General features: G+C 33.7%; 3 protein-coding genes across 4 annotated transcripts; all 3 read left to right on the plus strand.

The window, feature by feature from the left end:
- Positions 1-5,318: 5,318 nt before the first annotated feature.
- LOC132304533 (adenylate kinase isoenzyme 6 homolog) lies at positions 5,319-10,210 on the plus strand. The gene is made up of 3 exons (XM_059802260.1): positions 5,319-5,667; positions 9,499-9,644; positions 9,759-10,210. Exons 1-3 carry the CDS (start codon positions 5,470-5,472, stop codon positions 9,943-9,945), a joined length of 531 nt encoding a protein of 176 aa, XP_059658243.1. The 5' UTR covers positions 5,319-5,469; the 3' UTR covers positions 9,946-10,210.
- A 902-nt stretch (positions 10,211-11,112) lies between these two features.
- Positions 11,113-15,342, plus strand: LOC132305521 (protein POLAR-like 1). Its single transcript, XM_059803155.1, has 6 exons — positions 11,113-11,528; positions 11,758-11,816; positions 12,089-12,154; positions 12,253-12,316; positions 12,733-13,196; positions 14,788-15,342. Exons 1-6 carry the CDS (start codon positions 11,177-11,179, stop codon positions 15,052-15,054), a joined length of 1,272 nt encoding a protein of 423 aa, XP_059659138.1. The 5' UTR covers positions 11,113-11,176; the 3' UTR covers positions 15,055-15,342.
- Positions 15,343-17,300: 1,958 nt separating this feature from the next.
- Positions 17,301-23,251, plus strand: LOC132304534 (chorismate mutase 2). Of its 2 annotated transcripts, none has more exons than XM_059802263.1 (5): positions 17,301-17,719; positions 21,481-21,567; positions 21,662-21,805; positions 22,022-22,114; positions 22,874-23,251. In XM_059802263.1, exons 1-5 carry the CDS (start codon positions 17,480-17,482, stop codon positions 23,114-23,116), a joined length of 807 nt encoding a protein of 268 aa, XP_059658246.1. In that variant the 5' UTR covers positions 17,301-17,479; the 3' UTR covers positions 23,117-23,251. The 2 variants fall into 2 exon arrangements, with proteins under 2 accessions (XP_059658246.1, XP_059658245.1); XM_059802262.1 differs by lacking the exon at positions 17,301-17,719 and adding an exon at positions 19,123-19,549.
- The last annotated feature ends 925 nt before the right edge of the window (positions 23,252-24,176 follow it).

Here is a 24,176-nt window from a genome sequence, read left to right on the forward strand (position 1 = left end):
GAATTAAACAAAATAATTTAAAAACGGTTAACATGCACCTACAAGGAAACACTGTTCAACTTCTTCTCCAACTCCGGCAACTTTGTTCCTCCAACCTAAGTTTCCTATGGATTAAAACTAAGTCCCAAAGTGCTCCAAAGTTATTTAAGTTCATTACTTGTTAATCAAATTCAATTAAAACAAGAACAAGCACAAATAGTTTCATCACGAACGGAAAATACATACAAGAACCCATACTGTTTGAAACAAATAATTACAACCAGATTAATTTAGCTTTATTTCTTCCTAGAACTGAATTAGAGATGCAAAGAACACAGGCCAAAGAGATAGAGTTAGTAATAAAACTTGCCTTACACCGACGTCTTCTTAAAATCCTCCGGCGAACTCTCTGCTTGCTCTCACTTTGCCTCCACAGAATAACTTACGTTTTGTTTTATTTTGTTTTAAACCCTAACCCACCGTATTATGCATATTTATAGGCTTTGACATTAAACCCTAATCCATGCATAACTATAGGTCTAGCTACAATTATAGTCGGCCCAACCAATTAATTTAAGTAATTAAAATAACACAAATATATAATAAAATTAAAACTATTTAATTAACCCAATTACACTTAAACCATTAATGCCAATTAAATAATTAAAACACTAACAAGTAATTCCAATTAAATAACTAAAAACAAATATCATTTAAATAATTTAAATCATCACAAAAGAAAACAATTAAGCACCTAATAAAAAAATAATGACACATAATCAAATAAAATGCACTTAAATAATAAATTAAATACCATTAAATACCAGGAATATCCTTTTTAAAATTAGGGGTATTACAAAAAGCCACTACTACCTCTAACTAAAAATATAACTATGGTGAGTAGGGATCGTCCCAAGGGATTGTGGGTGCACTAGCAATGGAAACAATATATATAGGTTAGTAGGTCGAGTGATCAAAAGTGGATTGTTTGGTTGATATGACTACAAACTAAACTAAACAAGTTCAATGTAAAATAAGCAATTTAAATGAAATTTAGAGAAAACAAGAGAGTAAGGTCTTGGAGTCTAGAGGTCACCACTAAACATCACCATTCTAGACATCCAATGTATAATTAATGAGGGGAAACATGTGTTGCAATTTGAGAGTGTGTGGTTGATTGTTTCAACAAGCATGGATGACCAATTAAGCATATATTGTCTAAGCAACCTAGTGAATAGCATAATACATCAAACTAAGCCATTAATCATTTCTTTAAACTCACAATCCAAACACATCACATGGTTAAAGAATAATACTATTTGCATTCATAAGCATGAAACATCAAACAATAAGTATGGATTGTCCTCCCATCTAACAACTAAGGCAACTACACTACAACTAAGCTAAGGAAATGAAAATTAAACTAAATAAACTAAGGAAGAGGCACAATTCATCAAGACATGAGTATGAACCATCAAATAAGCCACAATAGTATTCTATTAAGTACTATGCCTTGACAATCTCTAGATCCATAGCATCGACACACATAGACATGCATCAATAACACAAAAACTAGAGATAAACACATGAATATCTATTATAGCATACATAGACATATGGATAAAACGAAATGATCAATTGGAAGTATTAAACCACACAAATCATTGAATAAACAATATTCATAGATAAAATAAGTGTCAAGATAAGATTACAACACAAATCCCCTCAAAATACAAAGCATTAAAGTCTAGAAGGCATGCTTATGGCTAAATCTAGCTCCAAGAAGATGTTTAGCCACTCATTGAAGTAGTCATCCAACTCTCAAGGGTTATCTCCATGGTAGGAATGACCTCCTTCTTGATGGAAACTCTAGAAGAATAGAAGAACTCCCAAGAATGTATCTCTAGCCTCTCCTCTTCTCTTTTCGTCCTCTCTAAGAATGTTTCTAAGTATATCTCTTTGTATAGCTCTTTGTATATGTGTAAAAAGTAGCTCAAATCTTTATATAGGTATCTCAAGTGTCGCACCCAATGGTCTGAACTTGTGCACAAGGGTTCCTCTAATGATTGCACCATGAGACAACTTTTAATTAGCTGGAACTTTTTTTTTTTTCGAACTTGAGGAGGTTTGATCGATTGAACTGTGGTAAGATCCATCGAATGCTGCAGAGATCGATCGTCCTTGGCGGCGCCTTTTTGAATAAAGACAAATCTCTGAGATATTTTGGGATATTTTGGAAAATAGACAAAAGTGGTAGGTGTGGATAAAATTGAATATTTTCGATCGATCGAATAATGGTTGGATCAATCGAACATGGTGGAATCTTTTGGATAAGGACAAAAGCTTTAATTTATCTTGAAGTATCCAGATCGATGTTGCTCTGATCGATTGAAGAAATGTTGAGATCGATCGAACTTGCTGATTTCCACACTTTGTTTCATTTTGCTTCCACTTTGCTCCTTTCTTCCATCCAGCTTGAGTTAGCTTATTTAATACTCTTATTTGGCTGAATTAGCTTATTTTTTGGATAAGCACCTAAAAAGGGCAATAACATGAAATTAGTCTAAGACGGAAAAATAAAATAGATAAAGGTCCTAGAATACCTAAGCTTAAGGGGTTTAATTGCGCACTTTTCAGCGCTCATCACACGCGCCATTAGTGGTCATCATGCATTCATGCACCTTAATGTGTCAGATTTTCTCAACTTTGTCACCGCGTTGCCACGTGCTATTAATGGTCATTATGCGCTTCCTAGAGCACCATCAACGTAGTGAATTTTCACAAATTCATCACCCACACGCCACCATTTCTCCTCAATGTGCCTTAAGTGGTCTTCACGCTCCACTACAGCTTTTATGATCTTGTTTTAAAACTCAAGTTGGTTTCATACTCACCTTGAGTTAAAATCTCGTTTTAAAACTCAAGTTGGTTTCATACTCACCTTGAGTTAAAGGGGGTGTCAGATTATAAAAGTACCATACTATCCCTTACTTACAAATTAGGGTTTATACACCTACACCTACTCAGTTACCATGTATATATCTCCATCTACATAGTTACTATGTAGAGATGACTTGATAATCACCCACTTACCCAAAATCTTCTCATATATATATATATATATATATATATATATTTGATCTCATTTATATGTATATATATATATTTGATCGCTCTTGCCGCAACCTCCTTCACATTCTTACGTATCTGAACTTACCCCAAATCTTCTCACTTATATATACAGGACCTTCATTTATTCAATTCAGTATTAATACAATATATGTTTTCACATATTTCTAGCACGACCAATGTTTATTATTTTGATCTCTCTTGAGATTTGGCACAACAGGGGCTCAATCTAATTTGGGACCTTAGGCGAAAAATAAAAAAAGTGACTTTTTCAACAATATAAATAAAATTAGTTACAACTCAAAAACAAAACATACAAATATATATGCACAAAAATTTATAATAACAAAAGTTAAATAAAATTAAAAAATAATTAAAGAAAAAGAACCATTGAACCTGATTTTAAAAACCCAAATCTAATACTTCTACAAATTTTTTTAATAAAACAAACATGCGTTCATAACAATTCTAAACTTGTAATGAGAGTGGGAGGAGAAAACTTGTTGAAAAGAATAAAACATAATATATATATATATAACGTGAATGAGAGAGAGAGGGAGAGATTTTTGGGCCTAATATTAAATTTCTATATTGGTTAGGATTTATTGTAAAACGTGAATGGGAGTAGAAAAAGACGTGAATGAGAGAGAGAGAAAGATTTTTAGGCCTAATATTAAATTTCTATATTGGTTATGATATATTGTAAAACGTGAATAAGAGTAGAAAAAAAGAGGAAAAAAAAGTAATATAAAGATGTAAATCTTTGGGGGCCAATATTAAATTTATGTATCAATTAGAGTTTAATAAGGAAGTTATTTTAGGATATAAATATGTGAGGCCTAATATAAAATCTAAAAGAGTGGAAAGAGAAAAAAAATATTTTAGGATATAAATATTTGAGGCCTAATTTAAATTTTTTATATTTATTAGAGTTTAACAATATTAATAAATAATTATAGTATAACTTAATATAAGGAAATTTTAAAATTTTGGAGCCTTCTTATTGGCTGGGCCTTAGGCAATTGCCTAAAGCCCGAGCCAACCTGAATGTAACCTTAGGTTACGTTTGGCGTGCAGGAATAAAATGGAATGTAACTTGGAATGGAATGGAATGAGAATAAGAATGGAATGGAATGAGTATTACCATTCAATTGTTTGGTGTGACATGGTAAATCGTCATGGAATGGAATGATTATTACCATTCTATTGTTTGGTTGACTATTATTAAATTTGGAATGGAATGATTTTTTTCAAAAATGCCCTTTTCATTGGCTTATATTAGTTTTTAATTCTGACGATGAAATGGATTTTCATTCCCTAGAATGGATTTTCAAAAATGCCCTTTTCATTGACTTACATTACTTTTTAATTCTGACGATGAAATGGATTTTCATTCCCTGGAATGGATTTTCATTCCCTGAAATGGATTTTCAAAAATGCCCTTTTCATTGGCTCGAGATGATTATTAATTTTTATTTTATGTGATTATTAATTTTTATTTTATGTGATCATTGCTTCATACGTAAATATTAGAAGAGAAAAAGATGGAGAAATCACATAAACCTTTCAACACAAATATACAAAAAAATAAATTAAAATAAAAAAGAAATATACTCCGAAGATAAAGATTAATACATACTTATCAAAAAAAAAAAAGAAAAAAAGATAAAGAGATTAATACCTGTAATTTGGTTGAAGGTCCTGCAACTTTTTATCAATAACAGTTCTAAGTATATTCAGAAGAGAGGGAAGGCGAAAGAGTACACCTTTACCAAGTCTAATAAAGAATCTTGACAAATGTGAAAAATAGAATGTGAAAGATTTTGCTTTATTGGAATATGATGAATGGCTTATTGGGAATATTACAAAAAACTTTAATCTTACTATGGAATGGTCATTCCATTCCATAGGTTTCGTAATGGAATGAAAATCCATTCCATTGAAATGGTCATTCCTGCACACCAAGCAAATAAATGGTTAGAATGGACATTCCATTAGTGTTTTTTTTTTTCAGCAAACTTATTGAACAAATTTTATAAAATGATAAATTTACTATTTCCTTGTATAAAATACAGTATAATATAAGGGTACTATTTTATTAAATGATATAGCATGCGTAATTTGCTCAAATCTTAAGTTAGGTCAGTGTAATATATCCAAACTTTTAATAGCACTTATTTATACAATCTTTTGCCGTTTAAAAGTGTGTTTTTTTTTTTTGTATTTTTTAGCCCTTCTTTCGATAGATCTGTGTATGTCAATCAAGTCGGCTTCAAGAAGCTCGTAAAAGGGTTTGAAGTGCACTGATACAGATACTCCGACTATAATAGAGAATCGACAAATTCGACAGCACAAGTAGCCATGGCGCAAAATAGCGACAGGAAGAAACCAAACATTCTGGTGACGGGGACGCCGGGGACCGGGAAGACAACGATGTCATCTGCGCTGGCGGAGGCCACCCAGTTCCGCCACATAAACGTCGGTGAGCTTGTCAAAGACAAGAACTTGCACGACGGTTGGGACGACGAGTTCGAATGCCACATAATCAACGAAGACCTAGTCAGTAACAAATCTCTCTAATTCCAACCCTATCCCTCCCTTATTCTGAAGAATATGCGTAATTGATTTGCATCTCAATTGTTAATTTATCATTTCAATTGCAGCAGTTATATTATTAGGTCATATCTGTTCTGCACTCTCATGTGAGAGAGACTATTATATTATTTGTGTTTTTGTGTTAGTGCAGGCACTGGTTTAATTTGTTGGTTAGAGTTTGGAATTGGTAGTTGCTTTTTGTTCTCTGGGTGTCTATATATATAGCCCAACTTGAAAATAAGATTCTAGAAGGATTTGTCTACTCTTTTTCAGTCAATTATTGGTGCACTAAGCTTAAATTGATGAGTGATATTATTATTGAAAAATAAACTTTAAGGAATACAAAGATCTGAAAATTTATAAGGTGACAAATGTTGATAGGAGTATGCGTACTATGAAAATTCATCTATGTTTATGAGACAAACTTAGAGAAGCTATGGTAGATATCCAGTGCACCAGTGAGGAAGAGTGACGTGGTCACATTAAGCTAGGGAAGAAGGAGAAGGTTGAAACTAACATTGATTGAGGTAGTAAGAAAAGGAGTAATGCTATACGACCCGACTGCCAAAAAACCGATTACTACCTACTCCTACTTCGACAACCTTTCTTCTCCACTCTCCCCTGCGTCTACTCCTTTAAAATTGAGCTTCCATTAAAACAAACCAAAAATTACAATCACGTGGAGAACCATTTCAAAGCAAAATAACCAAAAGAAAAACAGATCAACCAAAAGAAAGAGCCCCAATGCACCATGGAACAGGTCTCCAAAACAATAAACCAACAAAAACAAGGAATTACCACAAACAAAAAAACGTACTTTTGTTCCTTTGCCTTTTGCTTTAAAGGTCCAAAGACTTCAAGAAAACAAATGTAAGAATTTTCAAAAAGAAAAAGGAAAAGAAAAGGAATCTCAGGTATGAATTTAAGTTTATGTAATATATTTTATGATTTTTTTAATAGATTTGTGTTGTTTGATATGTGAAACAAAATGGGTCTGCTCTTGTTTGCCATATTGTGATTTTTTGGCCCTAATTGCTTTCAGCCCTAGGTTTCTTAGTGAGAGATAAATGGGAATGGAGTGAGAGATTGAAATTAGGGCTACAAATCAATGCCAGAAAATTGGAGAATTGGAGATTGAGTATGAGAGTGAACCAAAGAGAGAACCAAGTAGGGGCGAGAGAGTTAGGGCTCCAAATCCTGTGTGAAAATTTGGGGATGGAGTGTGAGCAGCTGAAGGAGATAGAGCAGATCAAACGAGAGTGTTGAAGAGATGAGAAATTGGGAGTGGAGAGAGAGTTTGAGAGATTACGTGTTCAGTCGGTAAAAAATTGTCGTCATTTTGATAATTTTCCTAAGAAAAGATATCGTAGCCTGAAATTATGACATTAGATAGAGCCAAATGGCAATCAGGATTTATGTAGCTGATCCCAAATAGTTAGTAGATAAGTAAAACTTTGTTGAATAGGTCATGTTATAAACAACTTTGAAATAGATAGATGAAGTTAAGGGTGAACACATAAATTCGATTTACCAAAATCATAAAGCAGTGAGCAAGTTAACCAATAACCGATTCTGGGTAAAGGACTGAGGGATACGGCAGTAATTAATCAAACTTAAACGTCAGTGCTAAAGTTAACTTTCTCTTGAACTTTAACTTATCCAAAAAATAAAAAATAAAAAAAATAATTATCTTGAACTTTAATGTAGTGAAATTTCCATATGCTGATGCAAGTTTAAGCTAATGCCTCTAGTTATTGCAAGCCAAAAAGTGTCTTTATTGAAAGGAACAACAGGCTTCATGATGGCTCACTCACTCCTTCATCTCATTTGGCTAAAGAAGTGTCTTTGGAAGGTCTTACTTCTGTGGGGCTTTCTGTGGCTGATTTACACTCATGTGTTTGATAGTCTGCTATGCTTTTTTATGTTTTGCATTGGTGTGCTGCTTAGACAGGGGTATGGCTCTGTTTTAGCCTTTTTCTTTTTGGTTGTCATAACAACCTACTCCTGGGTACTTTATTACTTCATTTGTATCAATAATATTCAAATCATTCAGGGAAAAAAAAAAAGAAACAGAGAATTGTCTAGAGTAAAGTTTTGAAGCCCTCTTTATAAAATTTATTGTAATCAAAACCCAAACCAAACATAAAGTTTGCAGTTGTACAAGAGAGAAAAAAAGAGAGAACGTGCTAGAGTAGAATATCTAAACCCCTTCATAAAATTAGGCTTTGTCAAGAAAAAGAAAGAGGATTCTATTAACAAAGAGAATCAGTTATAAGAAACGGAAAAAACAAAGAAGTAGTGAGAGTTACGGTATTCTTGAGAAAAAAACTAGGGCTTTGTTGATAGTAAAAGAGAGAATCTGTAGAGAAGAAATGGGTGCGAGAGAGAATGACGCTTTTCAATTGCCACTGTTTGATCTTTTATAGTTCTGAATAACAAGTAATAAGCATAAAAAGATTAGGTAAATAAAATTTCTTGATAATTATTTTTTATTTTTAAAAAAATCTTATTTTATATGTTTTGACACCCATATTATTGAAAAATTTCAAAGAATTCCTCATATTTATACTTTAACCTGAAGCTCCTTTTGATCTGAGGCATGTGTCCACAGTGTGTCTACCATTTATTTCAAAAAAGGCAAAGATTCAGACACGAGTATCCGTGTGTCGTATGCAAGTTAGGTGTGTCTGTGGTCCTATGTTGGAAGCGTCTCTTAGGTTGAAACTGTTCATTTGCCTGACCTCAATCTTTGCATGTAATAGAATCACGCATGTGTTTGGTGATAACTTGAACCTATTTGTACTACAGCAAGAAAACTCTAGCTAAGACAATAGTTGGTTATAAAGTCACACAAACTATTGGGCGTTATAAAGTCGTACATTATTGGGTGAAGAACATGTTCTGCATTTCATAAATTTTTTCATCATTTGGGCAGTATAAACTGCTCATAGTTCATCCACAGTTCTGCATGAACTTTTGGTGATTGGCTTTATGAAAGCCTTAAGACATATATAAAAAAGAGATTTGTTCCCTTTCTTGTACAATTGTAGATTAGCTCTTGTCATGATCCTAATATTCGGCTGTTTGAGGAGATGACTGAAATCTTTGATTTGTTACTTGATCAAGAAACTTGAGCTAAGAAAACGGAGAGTTGGATAAGAAGTCACACAAGAAATCTGGGGAAGAAAATGTCTGTATTTTATAAATTTAAGTGCATTGTTTGAAAACTGTAAACTTCTCACATTTCATCCCTGATTTTGCACAATCTTTTGGATTCTCTCAACATGCACTCCAAAAAGAAGTAAATATCCAACCGTTTGAATATTTTCAATGCTAAACTTTGTTAGTCAAAATATGAAAGAGGATTACGAATAGTTGTACTTATTCACCATTGGCCCGAAAGACTAAATTTTAGCCCTTTCAATTAGTTTTCATTCCCCTACTCAAAATATCAGTGCCGGAGGTCTAGTCGTTATCTGGAGTGTGGCTTCAAGAATATAGAGACATCTTGAGATCCTGAGTTATTTCTGTAACCATTGTATACAAGCATCTGAAACATTTTGTAATAGAATGTTTTAAGTCATTGCTAAAAACTGGTCTTGTAAGCTGATTTTGAATTCGAACTGTGAAGTTGGATTTGATGCCATGTCGTGTTGTTTAGTGCTTTCTCCTGCACACACACGTTTATAACTTATATGAAATATTTGAAGGAGAAGGATATACTTGTGAATATCCCAATTCAGGACATAGACATTGTATTTGATGACATACATTTGTGGCGTATTGCTTTTGCAGGTGTGTGATGAACTTGAGGATATGATGGAAGAGGGGGGAAATATTGTGGACCACCATGGTTGCGACTTCTTTCCAGAGCGTTGGTTTGATCGGGTGGTGGTGCTTCAAACTGAGAACTCTGTGCTGTATGATCGTTTGACAAAGAGGTACTAGCACTTACCATCTGTGTGATTCCTTTGTGTTCATTATCTTGTTATGTTTTATTTCTCAATAATTTTCAGCTTAACCTATTAGTGTCTTTAAACTGTTTGTTTTGTCAGAGGTTATGCTGGCTCAAAGCTTACAAACAACATCGAATGTGAAATCTTTCGAGTGTTGCTGGAGGAGGCAAAAGAGAACTATCGAGAAGAAATTGTGGTGGCGTTTAAAAGTGATTCTGTGGATGACATAAACAGAAATGTGGCTTCTCTGATTGATTGGGTTAGGAGTTGGTGTCCCGGATCCTAATCAAATCACTGCCAAGGGCTTTTCTTGATCCCATCTGTTGAAGGCATACTCCTTGCTAGATAACCGTTCTTACTGGGACTTGTATGATGCAGTATTGGGGGTTTTTTTTTTTTTTTTTTAGTTTTCTTCTTCCTCCTCCTCATCCTTTTTTTTTTTTTTTTTTTCAAGAGAACTACTAGATAGCGTGTGAACTTGTTTTCATAAGCATTGCTATGTTCAAGCTCAATGGATATGGCAAAGAATGATTGCTCATATTTAACAGTGAGTGTATGTGTTTTTTTTTTTTAAATGAACAGATGCTAGAGATGATTTGTATATGTGCAAAGAAGATGACCAAGTATATATTAGTTAGGAAGAGTCATAGTTCTCATTGAAGGGTAATAATGCCAGGGGAAGGAGAAGACCCAAACTAATATAGGTAGAGCAAGCTGGTAAGAAAATATGTGATTGAAGACTTTTGACTCTGAAGTATTTAGATAGAGCAGAATCAAAAAAATATAATTTATGTAACATGGCCAAGTAGTTGGACCAAAACTTTGTTTAGTTGAGTTGGTACTGCAATTATGTCTATATAACTATATCAATTGGCACTGGGGCAATAATGGCATCATATTTTTAATGGGTGGAGAGTTTTCCCTTTTTTAATTTGTGTCCATTTCTGGCCATTTTAATCACCTTTGGTTGATTGGATTTGGGGCCTCAAAATTAAAATTAGGTTCCATATTCACTGCATGAGAATGGAGACAAGACAGCCCATTTAAAATATATCTTATGTTCTTGTCGCACGATCAGTTTACAGATTAATATGTAATGGATGCATCTTAAAAGCTTTAATCAATCATGGTTTGGGATCTGTCTGCACGAAAATGTTTGAATGGAATGAACTACTGTAAAACTTCCCTTTTCCTATTTTTACTACTATCTGATGATATGAACAATAATGTTACATTGTTATGAATCTATCGTTTGGGATTTGTATCATAAATATACAACCTGGGAAGTAGTGTACTTTTCCTTTTAGTGTTTTCCCTCCAATTTTCTGTCTACCATATTATTTGAACACGCTCCTTTCTGTCACTATGTACGTACGACATACATCACATTCTCTCTTTCTCTCTCTATATTATATAATTGTATGTACACATGTAGTGTATGAAGATCGTCTCGTCATCTTCTCTATTAAAAATCCTAAAACCCTGTCGCTTCTTGGGAACCAACCACCACCCACCACATGCGAATCGCCGATATCCTAATGGACGCCGACGACGATGACTTCGGCGATTCCACCATCGCCGATATCGCTCACCGGCGAAGGAGGAGTGAGGATAACAGAAACTTCGAGTGTTTGTCACCGTGGTCGATTTTCTCTCGCTGGTTGTCGTGTGCCAAGAAGTCCAAGAGGCAGAGGAGTTTGGTGAAAATTGAGAAACTAGAGAGAGAAAGGAGGAGTGAGAAGGTGGATGGAGAGTTTGGTAGAGAGAGAAAGGAACAGACCAAGTGTTCGATGAAGGGAAAGAATGACGAATCATCTCCTTCGGTCTCGGAGGAGCTGAATGGAGATTGCCGTATTGCTGAGATGTCAGGTGATTATGTTGTTGTTTAGTATCAGACTTTGTTGTTTTGAATTTGCTTTTGTATTATAATTGATCTAGTATGTGTTTGTCTCTTGTAAAAGACCAACTTGTTAGGTGTGCTTGCATATTGAACATTTGGGGCAAAAGTTCAATTTGGTTCAAATATATGCACCCTTTACGAAATCTTGTATGTGTGTATGTTTAAGGTCTTTTAGTGCTTGTGTGGGGTGCTTTTTAGATGTGCCTTCCTTTGTTATTGATATTACTGATAGGCTTCATTTGCAAATTTCGTTCTCAGTTTGTAATGTATATACTTTGTTGATACAATACTCCCTGTTATTCTACTCAATAAATCCTTCTCCCAAGTCCCAACTATTTGGGGGTGGATTACATGGATTCTATCTATCATTTTGCATAAACTTGGTATTTTGTTTGGTGAGATTGAAGTTCTTATTTTGGACTATTCAGAAGATTGCTGGGAAGTTTTGACAAGGTTTGATTGATTCTTATTGATCAGTTGAAACGAATGATGTCGCTATATATCAGTTGAACTTTTTCAAATATTACAGGTGTTTCTGCAAGTTAATAGGGTACTGACCAAAAGAAAGCTAATAGTTCATTTACAATTTGTGTCTGTATGAGTTCATGAGCATTTTAAGAATTTGTTTACATTGTGTTGTCCATTTGCTTAACTGTTTGTTCACGTCCGTTTGTGTGGGTATTTATTTTCTAGGCACCATTGTGTTTGTTCTTCTCTGCGTTCCTTGCAACCTTACGTACTTCAATGTTACCCTCTGGTAAGTAGGATAATATTGAGCTCATTGCGTAATTGCAGCATGAAGGGCAATGCATGCCCATATTTAAACAGTTGGGAAATCTTCACTTTAATTTTGATTGAACTAGCAAGTTTAGTGAACTGAATTTTACTCGGGGATATTAACAAGCACAAGATTTATCCCAACCAATTGATATGTAGTCAGTTATTAGCTTTTAATTATCATTTACGGCTTTCTGCCAATATCTGACATCAGTTTCCTGGTTTTCTGTTCTAAATTATTTTATATACCAGCTCGCATGTCAATTAAGACATTTCTTTGCTTTGACAATTTTATATCATAATTTTAGTTCATGGCATCATCTTTTCTTTTTCTAACTTAATTATATCTGCGCATCTTTATTTATTTTTTATTAAATTATTTAATTCATTATGCAGGCCAATATATTAAGGAGGCTTCTTTCAACTTGGGAGCTGGATTTGGTCTGATTTATCTTATTGCTACAAGGACAAATGAACTTAGTAAGATGATGGAGTTGCGGACACAGATGGAGATGCTTCTTCAAAATGTTAAAGAGGAATTACAAAACCTAAGAACAGATATACTCTCAAAAACATCTGATCCTATTGGTAATAATGGTTACTCCACCATTGACGCTCAAGAAAGTTTATACACTAATGGAAATGTTTCACTTCAAAACCTTACACCGTTGGACAATATATCAGATTCAGAAATCCCCATGTTAGTCAATCAATCCCTGAATAGCGATACTAGTAGACAAGAAAGACGCATAGAAGAAATGGATCAGCTTGAGGCAGAACTTGAAGTTGAATTAGAACGCTTACAACGCCACTTGGACACTGAAGCAATGCTGGAAAACTCAAAGCAGCAAAGGATGGAGGTACGTTGCACATGCATCCCTTTTTTTTTTTTTTTTTCCCTCCTAGGAGTTGATATTGTGTCTTTTAAACGTAATTCTTTTTGTACAGTATGATTAAACGTTTTAAGCGTGCATGAATTGAGAAGGGCATGGCCAAATGAAATGGAGATTTGGCTTTATTGAGATCTTGTTAATATCAATATTAATTTTCCTACCTCTACTAACTCTGTTTCAAGATTTTTACCAAATTTTTGGCAAATAATACCTGTTTAAAAGTTCAAATATATATTGATTCTCTCTCTCTCTCTATTATGTCACCAGTTTACTCTCTTCTTCTCTGTGTCTTGTTTGGAAAAGTGAAGAGGAAGCTAAAGTGACAGCATAAGCTTTATCAAGTGAAATTTTACCTCAGTTTCAGTAGCACTTGTCATGAAAGTTAAATCCAAACCAAGTCATGTTTGCCCACTGTCTGAATACGGAATACCATTTATAGTTGATGACTGATCATAGAAAAATGTTTGCTTCATCAAATTACAGGGCATTTTACTTTCTGTTGTGCGCATTAGTTAGAAAAAAAAAACTGAAAAACTAATGTTTAACCCTTTTGTTGGATTCTCATTTGAGCAATAATCTCATAACATTTATTTATGCAACAATAACAGCTTATGAGATCTGTCCTCAATATAGCTTCAAAGGTGCAATATTAATGGTGATCATCCCTTGCTGTTATTTCCATAAAATTGAACTGTTTAGTAGAAATAGGATTCCAGTTGATCAATCATTTTGAAACAAAACGTGTCCTTCAGTAAACAAATGAAACTAGATGTTCATAGCTTCAAAAGGTGCAATATTAAATGGGATCACCCTTGCTGCAGGTGTTATTCTTGTCTCCTGTTACACTTCATATTTTCATGAATTAATATAACATTTAGTTAGGAAAATATCACCCTTGCTGTAGGTGTTATTCATTGTTTTGCTCCTGCTAATTATCAGCCTGTCCAAGAATGTTTCTCGTTATCTAATCTTTAGTCCTTATATCTATATTTGGTTTTAATTTTTCAGATTAGTCTTTATGTATATATTTGTTTCTGTCTAAATTTTGGCGAGGAGCGAGTACCAGGGAGTGCAAAATTGTGTTGCCCTCCATTTTTTATTTTTATTTTTTCTTTGGTACTTTTCCCTATCATCTGCTTTGTTCGACACCTACCTGACAGGTCCCTCATGTGGGATCACATGAGAATGGTTCTGACGAATCTGACCCAATTGTTATCTACTTATCTCATTATGGTCGTTGAGACTATACGCATGATCATTTTGATGAGTATGGGAAGTCAGCTTATTTTGTTGAATGCAACTTTTATGAATTGTAGCTTACGCCCTTTATCGTGGATACATGATAAACTTGCTTTTGTCTAAGCGCTGATCTTATGCTCCAGGCACAATAGTAGGAAAATACTTCAAACATATCTACTCCCAATTACCAAACTGTCTGAGAGAAACTTATATTGTTATGAACAATTTTTGTTTTATTCTACTTGATTTGTGCTTTCAGTTTTTCTTGTTGTGTATCCTTCTTTGTTGCATCTAAATCTCTGAAGCTTAAAATTGGCAGATGCCTTTTGAGGATTCTGCTCCTGAAGAAAGCTTCAGTGGTTCTGCAGAAGTTTTAGACCCGCCAGAGGATGACACCAGAGAACACTGGCCGGTTCCTCCCAATGAATTAGAGAGGAGGTTGCATGAACTTCTGGAAGCAAGACAGCAGGAAAGAATAAAAGAGCTGGAAGCTGCTTTAGAATGCGCGAGGCTCAAACTTTATGAGAGGGACACTGCACGATTCATATCTCAGCGTGTTCCAGAGTCCTATCACTTGTTAAGGTAAGCATCAATTGTGCAGAAGTTTTTTTGAAAAGGAAATCTCGATCAACACCTTTGTGTATGTAGAACTTCAGTGGACTCAAACTATTGCTCTTTTCGATTATTTATTTATTTTTGCTTGCGGTTCCACACTGTGTGAAAAATGATCTGTGGAAGATTCAGCAGATTAAGGTTCTTTTTTCTTTTGATTTTTTCCCTATATAAAGAACACAAGGATGTGAGTTGTGTACATGTCATTTTGTTTGTACTTCCTTATAACTGATACAACTTTACACATCATTACAAGTGCCTAGCAGCCTTATTATCAATTTTCTTAGCAAGATAAGCTGTACTGATTTGTATGTAATTAGGGTCTTCAAACTGAAATGATTATGCAACAGATGAGTTGCAGTAGACTTTTAACGAAGTGTTTCTGTCTTTCACTTTTTGAATTGCAATATGGTTGCTAACTGCTATGAACATCTTACTAGAGCTTGTCAGCAGTCAAAGTTTGGCAGTCGGTCTCTAGGAACCCCAGGGGACTCACCTAGACTATCAATTTTTCGCGTGAATAAGCATTTCTTGTAAGTTATTGAAAATATTTTAAGTGATGTGTTTGTCCTGTTTCAACGGTAGTAGTAGTACTGCATTATGAATTATTATGAACACAGGTTCATAGGGTTTTGTAAATTTTAATAGGGGCTAATCAGGCATTGATTAGGCCTTGTGAGAGTTTAATCCTGCATAGACAGAAATGTGCACCTTAGTGTAACAAGTTCATAGGGTTTTGTAAATTTTAATAGGGGCTGATCAGGCATTGATTAGGCCTTGTGAGAGTTTAATCCTGCATAGACAGAAATGTGCACCTTAGTGTAACAAGGGGCAATGTGCACCTTAGTGTAACAAGGGGCTTTGAGATTTTAAGTGAAGCTTTAAATTTAAGGGGTGGATGGTTCAAGTCATCATAGAGGAATGTGAGTTGGTGAGTTTTTTGCCGGGATAAAAAAAAATAATTAATAATAAAAGGTTGACTGGAGGCTCAATCATGTTTTCAACATTTTTGATATAAAGCATAAACTTGTTTTGCGTGATCTCTTATTGAAACGTTAGTGCATGAATATATTATGAGTGAAATGAGAACACCTTGATTTCCCAGTCACGAATAGCATAACTATATGTCCATGTTTGTGCATATATATATATATATATATATATATATATATATATTATGTAAATGAAGAAACCAGATATATGTAAATGTTAGTTTAATTTTTCAATGAAGAAGCGTCTTATATATCTTTTTATACTATATTTGTTATCATCGAACTTTTTTTCAATGAATAAATATTTTTAAAAAAATTTGAGGTACTGGAGCAAATTAAGAATCTACAGTGTATCAGTAATTTGATTGTGAAAAGTAACAAACATCGAATTTTTTGGTTGTTGCTCCCATATTCTTCCATCACCAAAAAAAATAGAGAGTGTTTTGCAAGAGTATGAAAATAGAATTATAATAAGTGAAGTTGTTGTTTTCGGTTCATTATAAGGTGAGTAGAATATGATTTATTTAATTTTTTTTTTTGTCAAAATTAACACCAAATAATAAAATCCAAAAAAGTATAATTTCAAGTCTTGATTATGATTTATCATTTATATTTATTCTCTGAACTTCTTGTTTTGTTATTGTCCTTTATTGCTACAAATAATATTATCATCTTATAAAGTTTTAATAAGACCACTAAATCACAAAATATAGGTTAGAGAATGATAGATTAATGAAGAAAATAATTTTTAAAATTTATTTATTAATAATCAACTTTGATGTCCATAAAGAAGCATGAATTATTAAGGGTATAGATATTATCTCAATGAAGTACATTATAAGCAGGAGAATTTGAAACTTTAGTTCTTGATTATGTTATAAATTACTACATTATATCTTTTTCAACCATATATCATTCTGCACCTAGTTCATTGTGTTCCTAAAGCACTAGAAGTGTCACACTTTTGGTGTTCCAAGCATTTTATAATTACCTTCCCAAAAAAAAAAAAAAAAATTGAATCAACTTCCAATTGAAAAAAGAAAATGAAAAAGAAAAAGAAAAAGAAAAAGAGAAGACTTGGGTGGGTTGGTAAGTCCGGAAAAGCGCGTGCGCTGTACATGTCGACAATGTCACGCAAGCATTGACTTGAACGTTAGAGAAAGGAAAGAGCAAAAACGTGAACACTACACTTGTTTTTTGTTTAGCGTGCGCACCACGAGGACTGGACGACGACCAACACTCTCTCACATAACAACAACAGACAGGACCACTTTCACACCGCAAATTATTTTATCACATTACACTTCAAACGGGAAAGCTTTCATTTTCATCAATTCTCTCTCTTCCTCAGTCTCTAACTTTCAATCTTTATATTACTACCAGTTATATATATATACACAAATATATATGGAGAAGACAGGTGGTGATGAGATGCAGGTGGCGAGCACAGATTCGAATTGGGCGAACATGTGGACGCTTGAATCGGTGAGAGAGAGTCTGATCCGACAGGAGGATACCATCGTTTTCAGTCTCATAGAGAGAGCCAAGTACCCAATTAATTCTCCGGCATACCAACAATGTTGTCCAGCAATTTCGGCTTCTTTGGTTCATTACATTGTTAAGCAAACAGAGGCCCTTCAAGCCACGGTCAGTGCCCTTTCTTTTCCTCTTTTATTTTAATTCTTCAATTCATTGTTTTTTACTTTTTACTATTTGTTTAACTTTTTAATTCTTCAATTCATTGTTTTTTACTTTTTACAACTAGTATTTGTTTAACTTTGTTCACTATCATATCATATAGTTAAATCTAGCTAATTTTTTTACGTTTCATTTATTTTAGTTGTTTAATCTTGAATTTCCTCCATATGTTTGTCTTGTCGGAATACAGTATAGTAGTATTTTCCTTTATTCCATTGTTAAGACAGTAAGAGTTTTAAAATTAAATTATTTGCCCAATTTGAGTCTACCTCACCCCCATTGTTGCTATGAGGGCATCTGTTACACACACACACACATAACAAATGGAATGAATTTCGATATGGTATTCTGATTGTTCGATTCTTATACATATGGTCCACTATCCATTGGGTAGGCAAAGTGTTTTAATATTTTTGCATGGTCGAGGCCAAGAAACATGTGTGGGGCCATGTACTTGGGGATTTTTTTTTTTAGGTTACCCTGCATTTGGGGTGTCCCTCATGGACCTCGTAGAGACACGTAGCTATGAACGACCCAATAAATTGTGTGACAGGTGCAAACGTAATTTATTTTTTATTTTTTAAATTTCAAGAAAGATAATATTAAAATTTCATAGATATATAATTTAAAAAAAATACTAGTAATTAATGTTATTTAAAAAAAAAAAATTTGGGGGGACAATTACACCCCCTAACTTCTCTTTTATATCAAGTCTTGATTGTAGCTTTTCACATAATGATAAGAGTGTCTTAATAAATTTCAATTAAATATATTTTGGGTCAAAATTAAGTTGTGTCCCGCTTTGTTAGGAACCAATTATTTTTGGGATTTGGAATTACAATTGAAAAAGGAATAGAATTGTACCTAATTAAAATAGGATTTTATTAGGAATTTGTAAATGGGAATTTTTTTAAAAGTAAATTATGTACCATTTTGGATAAGATACGTCAAATATGTGAAAGAAATATAAAAGAAACATTAAAACAATTTTTTGTAGCAGTTATTGGAGGACAATTTTGGTTAGTTAATAGTTAGTTACCAAATTCTTTGGAAGAATTTACAATATTTTCCTTAAAATCCCATCAATTATAATTTTCATTTAAAATTCCATAATTCCAAATAAATTAAATTACGTTTGAAATCCAATTTTCATGAAATCTTAAGATTCCAAACACAACGCAAAGTATTTAAGGGTGAGTCTAGAAGGCATTTATTTATCTTCAAAAGAGAATACTTGGGTTGACAAGTCTTGTATTTGTTTAATGTACACCACGCACTCTCTCTCAGTTTTCTCCACTTATATTTTTTGTTCGGTTGCTATTAAAGTGCCCTCCGTAATTCTCAACGACAACGGCAACTTTCACACTGCAAATTAATAATTTTCTAATAACACTTCACACGTGAATTATTCCATTTTGCCATTTTGCCATTTTGCTTCATCAAATCTTCCTCTTCTCTCTCTCTCTCCCTCTCGAAATGCTTCAATTGTATATATACATTTCCATTTTCTTTCTCTCTCTGGACCCCTCTCTCTCATCTATAAACAAATATACGGAGAAGGCAGCCCCTCATCATAAGGTCACCACAAATTCGGCGAATATGTGGACGCTTGAATCGGTAAGAGAGAGTCTGATCCGACAAGAGGATACCATCATTTTCAGTCTCATAGAGAGAGCTAAATACCCAACTAATTCTCCCGCATACCACCAACGTTCGGACGGAATTTCGGGTTCTTTGGTTGAATACATTGTTAAGCAAACAGAGGCTCTTCAAGCCAAGGTCAGCGAATATATATGTATATATATATATATATATATATATATATATATATATATATATATATTCTTGTTTTCAATTTCTTTAATCAGAAAATTACGACCAAGTCCTACTTTTCACATTCAAAGACAAATAATTCTTTGTCTTTTAGTAATTGTTTAATTTTGTGCTCGATCATAGAGCGCATTTTACATTTTATTTTAGTTGTAATCTTGTTTTTGCTATGTTTGTTTGTCTGAGGTTGTCAGGATAAAATATAGTAGTATGCTTTTTCCCATTGTTGTGGACAGGACACCAAGATTTTTTTAAATTAATTTATTTGGAAAATTTTAATTAAAAAGTATATATGTGTGTATTTATGTATTCTTTGTTTGGGGGTTGAGTTCTCTCCTTTTGTTATTTTGTTATTGAAATCTCTTAAAAGAACCTTTAATAACTACCCCATATGAGTCGACCTCCCCATTGTTACTATGAACTCTTTGTCAAACACAGGGTACAACATATCAACGAACAAAAAAAAATCACATCTTAGTACCTCAAAATGATATCATAAGCCAATTAAATTTGATATCTCAGTTTTACCAAATTTGGTTCTATTTTATATTTTAAATGAATGTCGATCTGATTTAATCTTTATAGGATCATCTATCAAATCGTTAGGTGAACGTTTCAATATTTGTGCATGATCGAGTCTAAAGCATAGAGAGTTCGTGGTAGCTGCATGAGGTCCCACTTGTTATAGCATTTTCCTGTTACTCATCCCTTGTTCAACTTCCCTGCCTTCTCCTTTCTTTAAAGAATCATGTGTGGATGTGGACTGAGCAGATGGAGCTGCGTTTCAACTTGGGGAAATTTTAGGTTGCCCCACATTTGGGTGTCCTCTCGCTAATGATATATATATATATATGACTTTGCGTTAATTATTGAGCTGTATAAAGAAGAGAGCTCATTGAAAGCCCTAAAGGAGGCCCTCATTTTGGACAATTATAGTTGACTTTACTTGTGGTGGATGTGGGTTGTTCATTGAATTTGCGTAATTTTTCAATGTCAAGTTGTCTCAAGTTGTCTCAGCGGTCTCTTTGCTTTTTGCACAATTATAGTTGACTTGACTTGTGGTGGATGTAGGTTGTTCTGGCTGGTTTAAGTTTTTGGCTTGCTTACCCAAAAATTGATTCAATTTTTTCTTAGCAATGAAGTATCGAATTTGATACTAAGAAATTGCTTTCTAGTCTAACAAAAGCAACTTTTTGGCCTTCTTTTTCTGACTTTTTATTTCTCGAGACTGTTAAAACTTAATTTTCAAGTGCTTCAAAATGAATTCTTATTGCCACAGTCTTACTTGTCCACGTACTTGTTGCAATTGTGTTAGCCTATTTTCATCGTTCATGATTGGCATTATATATATTACTCATTTTCAAAGCAAAATGACTCAATACACTTGTTCACTATAAGACTGAATAATTGTCTCGTGCTTTTAACAAAAAAAATGAATTTGGAATATTAAGCCTTGCTGCCATGCAATCTATAATAGAAACTTTACGTTTCAATTAAAATTCTAGGACTTCCTAACCATACATTCACATTACAACATTATGATTCAATGGGAAATGTGGGAGAGGCCTGATAAATCTTTTAAACCTTGGAAATAACTATTATTAGTGAAACTTTAAATAAAAAATGTTCTTGTACACTGTGAATGAGGAAACTCCAAAGTCGGAAGTTCTGAAGATGCTGAGATAGGCACCAGTTTTTGCATTGTATGGACGGAGCTTTAATATCCTGATTTTTTTTTTATTTCAATATGCCAAACAAGGAGTCAATGAGAACATGATAACGAGTAGCAAAAGACAGTCTCTTAAGGTCTAGGTTTTGTAGTTATAGTCTCTACATATGACCCTGTATAGAAAATATAACTAAGTGTTTGTCACTTACAGGTTGGTAGATATGAAAGCCCAGAAGAAAATCCCTTCTTCCCAGATAATTTACCACCTTCGCTGCTTCCGCCTCACAACTATCCACATGTAAGTATTCATCAAATGTTGGCTTTCGCTCGTCTGTGCGCCCCCTAAATTCATTAACAAGACTATGTTCTTCTACTGATCATTCAAATTATAGTTTTTGCATCCCGCAGGAGCTTCAGTTAACATAAATAAGACGATATGGGATATGTATTTCAAGCAACTGCTTCCACTCTTTGCTGCCGAGGGCGATGATGGCAACTATGTGCCCACTGCAGCTTCTGATCTCCAGTGTTTGCAGGTATTTATGTTTGTAGACTCTTTCGTGTTATAAAATGTAACAATGTTATGGTCAATTATTTTGTCACCGCCTACTCTTGTTGAAATCAATAGCCTCATAGTCAAGAATGAACAGTAACCCTTTAATTTGTGTTTTGTTATAAGAACTGAAGTGTTTGTATTTTGGTATCAAAAATCCTTATTTAATAGCAGATGTATGTCCCATAATTCCTTGCAGGCCCTCTCTAGAAGGATTCATTATGGAAAATTTGTAGCTGAGGTTAAATTCAAGGATGCTCCACAAGACTATAGCCCTGCAATTCGTGCTCAGGTATTGCTAACCATTATAACTAATTAATCACTATTGTTTTCTTGTCTAACACATACTAAGGCTAATGTGAAGACAGCGTATGAAAGTAAGGTGTTTTACTTTTACTGAAAAGACAGAATGACATAATTATTAAAAAAAGCGTCTCAAATTCGTAGTCTTCTCTATTTTAGAGTTTTATATTGGTAGGAAATTTTTAGTCACACAAATTTAGGGCTCCAAGGAATTGTAATCCTTGTCCAGCAAAGAACTAGGTTCAAGACTCTATAGTCTTGTGTTATGAGTTGGGTCAAACTACGATAATCTTGTGGTGTTGTGCGATTGCTTTATTATCGGTGATTGAACCTCAATTTGTTTACTTTCTTGCTGGCCCAACCATGATTTGTGAACAGACTCACTTTCTAATCCCAACTTATTGTCGATCATTGTGTTTATACCCTCGACATTCAAAATGATAAGACTAATTTTTCTTTTATCGGTATGAGATACTTATGCTTTAACTATGAAAAATTAATGTTATAATAGGTATAGATGTATATGAATTACATGGAGTCTGTAAATAATTGAACAGAACAGAGGAATAACAGCATTTCTATTTGGAAGTGTCATATTACATACAACTTAATGTCAAAGTTTCTGGACACATTTGTGTAGTATTTTTAGAGTACGGCTCAATCAATAGCAAGCCATGCCATTTTTTAATCGGTTCTTATAACTCAAACTTCTGTTCACACTCACAGTGATTGATTTTGGTTTTTGTAGGACAGAGATGCTCTAATGAAACTGTTGACGTTCACGAATGTTGAAGAGATGGTGAAGAGGAGAGTTAAGAAGAAAGCCATGGTGTTTGGGCAAGAAGTTACCCTGGACCACAATGTCACCGACAACAATAACAATGGGAAGTACAAGGTTGATCCATCCGTAGTTTGTCGCCTCTATGAAGAATGGGTGATGCCTCTCACCAAGCTTGTTCAAGTTGAGTATCTTCTCCGTCGCCTTGATTGAAAACTTTTGAGCTGTTTGTATTGACAGTTGACACAGTACTGAGAGGTTTCTTCAGATGGAAATTCATGCAATGTACAACAATAGATCTTGTGATTCTTGATATTTTTAAATTTAGAATAATTTTTTTTTAAGCTACCATGTATTTGTGTCTTTTATTAAGGTATCATTTACATCCCCATACGGATGTATGCTCTGTATGCACACATGCATGTCAAACATCTATTCACAGATGATAATTGTTCTCTCCTATGAACCCCTTTTCACTGTCTCAGTCACGAGCTAGCAAAGAGTGGTGGCAGTAAGCCCAAATATCAATTTTGTGTCACTGGGCTCGTGTAATTGGGTTTCCTCGAGCCCAAGTATCAATTTTGTGTCAATTTTTATTATTATTTCGGAATGGGTTGCCCATCCGGTGACCCAGTCCGCGATCACCAAAATAGTTGGGTCAGAAAAAAGTGGGCGCAAAATAAATTTTTTACTTAAAAAAAACAACTCAGGGCATTGTTGCAACCTAAGTCATATAAAATGAGAGCGAAAACAGAAACACAAAAATGGTAAAATAAATTAAGTTACAATAATGGAAATGGGAGCGAGAGTGCACGCGAAACGTCCGCGATACCCTTTAAGAAGGATTGTGTGACTTAGGTTGCAACGCCTCCAGGGGCAGAGCCAAAAATTATCTAGCTAGAACTTTGGAAAAAATATATGTTTATATTACGTAGGCAAAAATATTTTACTATTTATTATATTCATACAAAAATATATCTATTTAAACTTTTTTCAATTTATTTAAATAAAAAAAAACTAGTTATTTAAAGAAATTTTATCAAACTTTCTGAACAAACACAAATAAGATTTATGCCAAAATTATAAAAAAATTCAATTAAATAACTCTCTCTATTTACCGAAAAGGAAAAAAAACACAAAAATAACTTTAAAAAAAATATAACAATTGAAAATTTAACAAAACAATAACAATGATAAAAAAAAAACACAAACAAATTAATAAAATAAAAATTTAGATCCTTAAATCATGGATTTTTGTTGATATTCAAAACTT

The sequence above is a fragment of the Cornus florida genome, unplaced genomic scaffold (genome assembly GCF_030987335.1).
Source record: "Cornus florida cultivar Cherokee Brave unplaced genomic scaffold, ASM3098733v1 CherokeeBrave_3.0.0_Hap2_Chr04, whole genome shotgun sequence".
Lineage (NCBI taxonomy): Eukaryota > Viridiplantae > Streptophyta > Magnoliopsida > Cornales > Cornaceae > Cornus > Cornus florida.

Bases quoted from the DNA above. Each gene is read 5' to 3' on its own strand.
- LOC132304533 (XM_059802260.1), top strand. From the start codon at position 5,470: ATGGCGCAAAATAGCGACAGGAAGAAACCAAACATTCTGGTGACGGGG. The intron at 5,668-9,498 runs GTCAGTAACAAA...TTGCTTTTGCAG, and splicing joins ACATAATCAACGAAGACCTA to GTGTGTGATGAACTTGAGGA. The intron at 9,645-9,758 runs GTACTAGCACTT...TTGTTTTGTCAG, and splicing joins TATGATCGTTTGACAAAGAG to AGGTTATGCTGGCTCAAAGC.
- LOC132305521 (XM_059803155.1), top strand. From the start codon at position 11,177: ATGCGAATCGCCGATATCCTAATGGACGCCGACGACGATGACTTCGGC. The intron at 11,529-11,757 runs GTGATTATGTTG...GGTGCTTTTTAG, and splicing joins CCGTATTGCTGAGATGTCAG to ATGTGCCTTCCTTTGTTATT. The intron at 11,817-12,088 runs GTTTGTAATGTA...CAAATATTACAG, and splicing joins ATTTGCAAATTTCGTTCTCA to GTGTTTCTGCAAGTTAATAG.
- LOC132304534 (XM_059802262.1), top strand. From the start codon at position 19,247: ATGCTTCAATTGTATATATACATTTCCATTTTCTTTCTCTCTCTGGAC. The intron at 19,550-21,480 runs GTCAGCGAATAT...TGTCACTTACAG, and splicing joins CAGAGGCTCTTCAAGCCAAG to GTTGGTAGATATGAAAGCCC. The intron at 21,806-22,021 runs GTATTTATGTTT...AATTCCTTGCAG, and splicing joins CTGATCTCCAGTGTTTGCAG to GCCCTCTCTAGAAGGATTCA.